Consider the following 9,543-nt stretch of genomic DNA (forward strand, 5'->3'; position numbering starts at 1 on the left):
CCAGGTTGGCTATATTTTAGATTATAGTGCGCGTGGGCCAAGAACTGACTAATAATCAAACAACCGAAATTGAGTGGGGAACTGACCCAATACGAGTTCTTTTCTATGCCTCAAGTAGGAGAGAAACTCTCATGTAACGGGCATAACACTTTTTACTATCTCCGACTAATAACGCAGTGACATGTAGGATAACTTTTCCACGTGTCATTGTGTTATTGGCCGGGGATAGCAAAACAGTGTTATCCCCGTTATAGGTAAGTTTTTTTTTTTTTTTTTTTCCTCAAGTAGAATAAAGACTTCAATATTTCTCTAGTACAAAAAGTAGAAACCAAACCAAGCTTGAACAAACAAAGAGCTAAAAAATAAATAAACAGTAGATAAAGTGATGAAGATTTCTTGATTCAGGTAACTTGAACTCAGATCGAACAACAAGAATCACAGTTGAGAGATTGCTCGTCAACAGGAGATCATACCAGCAAAATGTGTGGCAGAGCAAGAAAAATAAAGAACTTTGTCATGAGTTATCAACTGGAAATCCCAAAGGAAAGCAATGTGTTTATCAAATCAGAATATTTTTGTTTTGGTTGAGAGTCCACTTTGTTTGATGATTGGACGCTGCTGCACAAGAACCTGCCTATTAAATTTTGAGTGAGGAACAAATGGTGTGGAGCACGCCACACCTCTCAATCGCATACCACTTTCTCATGGACAAGTCAGTCTCAGGCAACCTCACCATGCTACCACTCGCTTTCTCTCCTTTGGTACGCTCCCCAATACCAATAAAAGTGGTCAGCAACACACCCATTAATGTTTTCTCCGAAGTGTGTGAGAGTTAGATAAGGCTATACGAGTTTGAATGCTTCAAAATTTAGCTATGTTATACTAGACATCATTGTAATAACTTTCATGAACAATTCAACTTCATCTAAACATTGCATCTAGATGAAAGAACATCTCTGCGCTCAGAGAACTAACGAAACTTGAGATTCTTAGCATGAAAAATACCAAAAGCAAATAGGAAACTTGGCCAATCTGAGGTTGTTGGACTTGACTTCGAATACAAGTGTTAAGATAATTCCGTCCAAAGTAATGTCTAGGTGGTCCAGGTTAGACTAACAACGCATGGAAAGTAGTTGTAGAGACCAGGGGAGTAAAGTTGAAGGATCATGAGAAACAATTAATGCTGGTTTTGTTGAGTTAACTTACTTGTCGTACTTAAAACATATTGATAGTTCAAATTTTTTATGCACAATGCATTCCTAAAGATGTTTGGTTTCATCCAAATTGGGAAAATTTTTGCATATTCATCAAGGGTAAACCAAGACCCTTATAACCGATGGAGGCTTAAAAAACCATGTTGAAACTCTTTATTTTGCTATGTTTTCTTCCTAAGATAAAATGATATCAAATTGATGTCTAAATCAAACTGTGATGATTTAAGTACCAGTGCATTCCTAATTAAGTTTGTCCAATTTGGAGATATTTTAATTGCCTTGTAATCCTTTCTAACTTGTATTCTGGTCGATTGGGCTCTTTATCAATTTCTTTAATTTGTATTGTCCATTCGGACACATTTCTATCTCCTTTAATAAAAGTTTTTTCGGTCCTTTACAATTTCAGCAATTTGTTCATTGAGTTCTTACATCATGCAAGTGGAATTTTAAAGTCCTTAATCAATCTAGGCATGAAAAGAAGTAAGATTTCATAACGCGCAAGATTTCTATTACTATTCTATCTGAATTACCTCTTCTATTGGGCTTAACAATACTAATAGCAACATGCTTGTGCATGCACATCATACAAAACATATACCAGACCACAAACGGGCTTTGAATATTTAAAATCATTCATAAAATTTAGATTAGATTAAAGTATAATATCGTTTTGTATTAAAAAAAATAAAAAATAAAAAATAAATACAAAGCCATACTTTTTGGGGTGAACAAATACAATACTAAATCAACTCTAACCAGAGCTGCTGCCTGTTGGGCATTCTAATCTTACATATAATGCTCACATTACCTCAAGATCTCATAAGATGCAGATGGTATACTTTCTTCATCAACCCAAGTTCTCAGTGAAAATCATACTAGCATAAAATTTGGATAAGACTCGACAAAGCACAAAGTCTGTATTAACAAACACAAATTTTATTTAACACAGATTTCCTAAACAAAGCTCAAACACCTGACAAGATGAAACCATCGAACACAAATTGGTAGCATAGATTTCCTAAAACAGATAACAACTCCGAAAATTGTTGCATGAAATTCGTCTTTAAACATAACCATAGTGACAACAACATAAATGAGACCTCAAAAGAAAATAAGGCTCACCATCATACAAGATAAAACAAGCAATGAAGAATTGGGACCAATGATTTCTTCAAGAGTATATTTCAGGAAAACGCAAACATTTGGATGGTAACCTTAATATATTGTTCTAACATCTCAGTACGTGAAAATAAATCTCAAACATCTCAACACGTGAAAATAAGGCTCAAACATCTCAGTACCCGAAAATAAGGCTCAAACATCTTAGTACCTGAAAATAAAGCTCAAACATCAAACAAGATAAACAAGCAATGAAGAATTGGAACCAAAGATGTCTTTAAACAAATTTTTAAATGATCTTATACATAATACTAGTGAAAACAAACCTAGGTGGCAAACTAACCCAACAACGAGGAAAAGAGAGCAAGATATGTTTAAGGCACAAAAGATATAGTAAAAAGAAAAGAGGATAGAGTAAACACAGAAAATCATACCACAAAGTCAATATCATGCTCAATTAGAAGACTTACAATGACAATCAGAAAATCAGAACCCAAAGAGTTGACAGCAGTAGTTAAGAAAAGAAAATTCTATTAAAAGCTAAAGAAAAAGACGCTCTTAAAATGCCTCGCTTCTGTCACCTGAAAAAGGGCCCAGGACATATACTGACCATAATTGATTAACACAATGCTAATACCAGAACAATCTACAAACAACCCAAAAGTCCATACATTTTCAAAAATAAGCTTAATGTACATGTTTTTAAACTGTAGAAGGGTAAAACAAGTCAAATTTATGGTGCGCCAAGCCAACCTTACTAGTTATTCTACTCTGATACACATAACAGTTAGAAACTATAGAGCAGGGATAGTATAATTAGAGACCAAACAGTAACAGAAACTGCGTATGCTCCCCATTAGAAACTCTGCCCCACTGCAGGCTTAGGCACATCAGAAAGTACCATGTTTTTTTTTGTAAATGATGAGAACCAAGGATCCTGTTTAACATGTCCAAATAAAAATGGTTTCCTATTTTTATTGATTTGGAGTGCCCTCATCAGCACTGGCAATTGTTTAAAACGTGGCACTTCTAAGGTTTCTGTTTATTTGATTTTCAGTCATTGATAAAAGAAAATTTGAGTGGACTTAATTTGTGCTCATGTACATTGACAGAAATATTACAATACCAAATGAACTCTAACCAGAGCTGTTGATTTTATTTACCAGGTTCACTACTGCTTGCTGGGCATTCTAATCTATATATAATGCTCAAACTACCTCAAGATCTCATAATGCAGATAGTATACTTTAAAACTTACTTCCAACCTTTCTTCTTCATCAACCCAAGTTCTCAGTGAAAATCATACTAGTATGAAACAAACCTAAATTTTATTTACCATAGATTTCCTAAACAAGGCTCAAAACATCTGATAAGACGAAACCAAAGAACACAAATTGGTAGCATAGATTTCCTAAACAGTAGCAGCTCTGTAAATTGTTGCATGAAATGTCATTGATCTTTAAAACATAACCATAGTGACAGCAACATAAATGAGACCCCAGAAAAAGAAACAAAAAAGGAGGGAGAAATCTAAGCCACAAAAGAAAAAAACAAAGAAAACGCTGATTGGGTTATTTCATAAATATAGAGGAGAAATGAAGATGGTGTACCTGATTATCAGAGTCACTGAAGCAAATGCCACTGCAGGGTTTAAAAGAAGGGGGCACACTCCATAGTTTTCCTTCATATTATGGCATTATTGACGTGAAGAGACAGTACAAGAATGAAAAGAAAATTGGGGGGGCCTGACCAGCCAACAACCTTTGCAACTGAACATCTTTGACAAGAAATCCTTATTAAATCAAAACCAACATAAAGATGCAGAAACATTCTTTTACAAGGAATAATTTGTTGCTCAAGATGCTAAATATTCTGGCTTGCATCATTATCATTCTTTATTAAACCAAAAAGAAGAAAGAAAAACTAGCACAATGTTAAACTCAGAAAGCAATGTACTCGGAACAAAGAAAAAAAAACTTTATGAACAAGCACATACTTTGCTAATGTTTCCAAGATATCTGGATGTCTAGGATTGCATCAGGCAGAGACAACTATATCCACATTGGAAATCTCATCTATAACAAATTAGAAAGTAAAATGTAAAAGAGATTCCCTAATAATAGCAAGGTTCTAAGTTATCTATAACAAAATAGAAAATCCTGTTGAGGTGGCTCTCAATGAAAGCATCAATTTGTGGGATGTGAATTCCACAAACACTTTGAGATGTCTCAATTAAAAGAATGCAACTCAGTCCCTTGCACACCAACCTTCTCAACCATTCCTATTGATCTTAAAATGTGAATCTAAGCCAATAGCTCCTTTGTATCTACACGTGATGATCTTCACCGCATTATAAAAGTACTAACTTATCAACCCATGGTCTATAGCCAAGAAATTTAACTTATCGTCACCTCCCATGTACATGCTCAAAGATCTCATCGTCTTTGAGAGGCATATACAGATCCCTCTAAGCCAAGTAGGAAGTATTTGAAACAAAAAAACAAAAATGGATTATAGCATCCAAGACATCACTATAGAAGCTATTACAAAAAGATCACTGCACAGACCTTTTTATAGCACTTTAATAAATGATTGTGATACATTATGTTAATGAAAGTAGCAGTTTCTTAAGAACAATGTTAGCTAAGCATAAAGCAAAGATAACGAATCATTTATTGTATGGAAGGTCACAAGAAAACCTATTAGAACAATCAATAATGGAATTTTCACTCCATTTTCCTTTTCAAGTTAACAAAAACAAATATTATCTATAATATAAAATCTTTAGCAATTTTACCTGAAATAGCCATGATATAACCCTTATTGAAGATTATTGAAGAGATGATGAAGGCCACACAACTCCAACAGCAATGCAAACTGCAAACTGTACCAGCCACCAAGCCAAAAGAAATTGAAAGAAAAAACCATTATAAGAAGCAATCCCAAGCTTCTATACTAGCTCAAACGAAATTTGGATAAGTGCAGGGAATAGCAAACTGAAAACTCTACAGGGCACAAAGTGTGTATTAACAAACACAAATTTTATTTACCTAGCTTTCCTAAACAAGGCATAAACACCTGACAAGATGAAACCAACAAACACAAATTGGTAGAATAGATTTCCTAAACAGTAGCAGCTCTGTAAATTGTTGCATGAAATGTCATTCATCTTTAAAGCATAAATTTAGAGGTGAAACGGAGCTGGGGTACCTGATTATCAGGGTTACTGAAGCAAATGCCAATGCTGGGGTTAGACGAGTGGGGCACACACTCTATAGCAACAACCTTCGCAACTGAACAGCTTATACAAGAAATCATTTTATTTGTACAGATGCGAAACACTTATTCATCATTTCATTCCTTTAATAAATCAAAACAGACTTAAAGATGCAGAAACCTGATTAGCTGGAGTTTGGAATTTCTCTATGGTTTACGTTCATAGGGAAAGAAAAGCTGCTGCTGATGCACCTGCGAAGATGGGGAATTGTCTCCAAGTTCTTGATAAGCTTCCGTGTGATTTGATTTCAGTTTTATTGCAAACTTACATACTTTTGTCCCTCATGCCCAAACCATTCGCTCTCAGTTGCATTAGCCATCAAATAGCAATCACACAAAAACTGGCACAAAAAAAAAACGAAATAAACAATACAAAGAGTAGAGAGAGAGAGAGAGCACAATGGTCCACTTCATCTGACACGTACAATGATATGATATGTATAATGTATATGGCCAATGAACATGGATAGTACACACAAACACACACAACAGAACATACACACTTTATCTTCTGTTGTATCCTGGAAAAAGTTCCAAGAAGTAAAACATTTTAGAAACGATATCCACATTGGAAACCTCATCTATAACAAATTATATCCTGGAACACACACATGTTATCTTATATGCACCATAACAGTGCATACTTTGCTAATTTTCCAAGATATCTGGATGTGTAGGATTGCATCAGGCAGATACAACTATATCCACATTGGAAACCTCATCTATAACAAATTAGAAAGTAAAACTTAAAGAGATTCCGTAATAGCAAGCTTCTAAGTCATCTATCTTGTCGAGCAGTGGGTTATATTCCAAATCTGGCATCTCAACAATAAAAAATCAGAATTACTATAGTATATATTCAACTACCATATACAACAAATAACAGAGGCAAGGTGGCTTGTAACCTATGCCTCATTTTCCTTGTAAACTCTAACCTGTACTTCATGAGCGGATCTCACCTTCCTCCCAATCGCCCTCCTGCCAGCAGATCTCGCCTTCCTCCCAATCTCCATTCAGAAACGCCTCCTCGTCCTGACCCTGCAACTCGTCATCTTCCTTGAGGTACAAACCCAAATGCTTAAGAGGCAATCCAAGGTAGACCTTTTCACTGCCACAGCCACACAGAATCTCAAGTTGTTTGAGATCCTTTAAAGGGTCCTCAAATTGGACTGACTTCTCCATGTTCAAAATAGCAAGGCGAGCCGATTGCCTTTGCTCCATCCGATGCATCAATTTTCTCCTTGGTGGAGAATCAGGTAGACCCTTAAGTATCTTGTTTGCTTTCCGTATTGTACCTGAAAATCGCATCTTGAGCGACTGAATTCGCCTAGCCTTACATGGAGAAAGATTGTCTGTGGCCTGATACATGGCATGATGAACAAGGGTGCCCAAGTCATCATCTTTGGTTGACTTAACTGAGTGAGAATCATCATCTTTGGTAGACTTAACTGAGTGAGAATCAGAAACCCCAACAACCCCTTGACTTTGCATAAGAATCCTACAAGCAGAAGAGCTCTTGCCATTTGGTCTCCGTTTGGGCAGAGGAGGAGTAGGAGGAGGACAAGCAGCATTTGACATTTTCTCCTTGGCTTCTTTCCATTGGGTCTCAAAAACCCCACTGAGATGCTTGGCTGCTGCACGATTTCTACTCCCAAGGGGGAAATATCTGAAAGCGTTTGAGAAGATAAGCCTGATATCAGCAGCAAAGTCATCAGCGCTGGAGTAGACACCCCTCTCCAATTTCGATTTCACAGTACCCAAATCCATCGGCCTCCAGATTTCGTCGAAATAACCCGGCAGATTCTCAGCCACAGGATCAACAACAGGCTTGTTGAAGTAGCTCGCATGGCCGAGGTTCATCAGAGAAGCCAAGACCTTAGAACAATCCAACGTCTCTTTTGAAGCAGACGAAGCCAAACCTTTGACTTTGCACATAGGAAGACCAAGAGTCGACTTTTCCTTCCGTTGGGTCTTAGAAACCCTAGAAGACCTCTTCCTCTTCTGGGTTTGACAGATTTCATCAAAACCCTCTTCTGATTCCGGGTTGGCATTTTTTGTAGCAGACGAAGCCAAACCCTTGCACAGAGGAAGACCAACAGTCGACTTTTCCTCAACGGCTACATTCCGATGGGTCTCAGAAAACCCAGAAGACCTCTTCCTCTTCTGGGTTTGACAGATTTTATCAAAACCCTCTTCTGATTCCGGGTTGGCATTTTTTGTAGCAGACGAAGCCAAACCCATGCACAGAGGAAGACCAACAGTCGACTTTTCCTCAACGGCTACATTCCGTTGGGTCTCAGAAACCCTAGAAGACCTCTTCCTCTTCTGGGTCTGACAGATTTCATCAAAACCCAGATCTTCTGATTCTGGGTCGGCATTTTTTGTTGCAGACGAAGCCAAACCCTTGCTCAGAGGAAGACCAACGGTCGACTTTTCCTCAACGGCTACATTCCGTTGGGTCTCATAAACCCTAGAAGACCTTATCCTCTTCTGGGTCTGAAACTGAAACTCAAAGGAACCAAAACCATCCTCCAAATGTCTGCGCTTTATAGCAGACCACGCCATTTTTGATTTCAGAAACCCAAAAATTCACACAGTCGTTACAGAGAGAGAACCCAGAAAATCACTCGCTCAAACGTTGCAGAGAAAATCACTCGCTCAATCGTTGAACTCAATACTCTCACTCGATCGCTTTCGCTTACTTGTTGAAGAGAAACAGGGAGAGAGAGAGAGAGAGAGACGGACAGAAAGACGAAAAGAAGAGGGAATGCATTGTTGTGGCGCTATTTTGGTTTTCAAAACGTAAAATAAAAGGTCGGTGTGATAGCTCGGTGACTCAGTTGCTGAGTTGTTGCGCGTAAAAAAGTCAAAAGTCAAAAGTAAAAAACACGCGGAAACACCATCTTAAACAGGGGAGGCTTTGAAAAAGGCCAAAAGAGAGAAATTTTTTTTAAAAGAAACCAAATAGACAAAATTGCCGTTATTTATTTTTGGATTTCTTAAGGAATCCTTTACATTTACATGTCTTTGATTTGAAAGTTGAGAGATTTTTCTGTCTTTTTTTAAAAAACTTTGACTTTTTTAAAAGTAAACGTTTTTTTATGGTTAAAACCTAAATTTAGTTTTAAGTAAATACATAACTCGGTTACTCAAGTACTAAATAAATTTCAGATGTATACAAATGAATAAATAAATTTTACCCATGATGCAAAATTTTAAGAAAATATTTTTCCTTTCCTTTCCTATTGTCAAATTAATTTGTCTCAACTCACTCTAAATATTTTTCTTTTCCTTTCCTTTCCTTTCCTATTGGTTAAAGGTAAAATCAGAAGACACAAAATGAAAGAATTTGATTTACACTATCTACAATAAAAAAATATTTTCACATGCAGAGACATGGGGTTAATTTTATTTTTGATTTTTATGAATTATTGAAAGATAAGTGAATAAAAATAGAATCAACATGGCAATATTCATTTTGTGTGTAAAATTTTTAATTTTGAACCAAAACTACGGTCTAGTTCGATTTTTACACACACACAAAAAATGTGTAATTTCGATTTGAAATGAACCAAAATGCAATTAATTGGTTTATAATATTTCACTTTTATGTTTCATGTCATACATTGATATCAACCATTTAGTAGCAAAAAATAAAATCTCAACGTCATTCAAATTTGGTGTTTTATCTCGCAATATTTCACAATTTTCAAAGGGAATTTTTTTTCTCAACTATAACCAGAAAATAACTGAACCAAACTAGTCACTAAATGAATTGGTTTTATTCAATGATATAATTAGGTTAATGTCTAGAACGAATTAAATCGAATCACGTCCATTCTTGTATAAAATTGTGATATTTTTTCAATGACATGATAATGTTTTTTTATATATCAATAATGAGGGGAGATTCGACCCTGAAACCTCATCTAAC

At 36.1% G+C, this 9,543-nt stretch overlaps 1 protein-coding gene across 1 annotated transcript; it reads right to left on the reverse strand.

Moving 5' to 3' along the window:
- Positions 1–3,505: 3,505 nt before the first annotated feature.
- Positions 3,506–8,174, reverse strand: LOC117638312 (bromodomain-containing protein 2-like). Its single transcript, XM_034373447.1, has 3 exons — positions 6,569–8,174; positions 5,544–5,950; positions 3,506–5,217 (listed from the first exon to the last, which is right to left on the reverse strand). Exons 1-2 carry the CDS (start codon positions 8,172–8,174, stop codon positions 5,940–5,942), a joined length of 1,617 nt encoding a protein of 538 aa, XP_034229338.1. The 3' UTR covers positions 3,506–5,217; positions 5,544–5,939.
- Between the last annotated feature and the right edge of the window lie 1,369 nt (positions 8,175–9,543).

This window comes from Prunus dulcis, chromosome 8, assembly GCF_902201215.1.
Source record: "Prunus dulcis chromosome 8, ALMONDv2, whole genome shotgun sequence".
Classification (NCBI taxonomy): Eukaryota; Viridiplantae; Streptophyta; class Magnoliopsida; order Rosales; family Rosaceae; genus Prunus; species Prunus dulcis.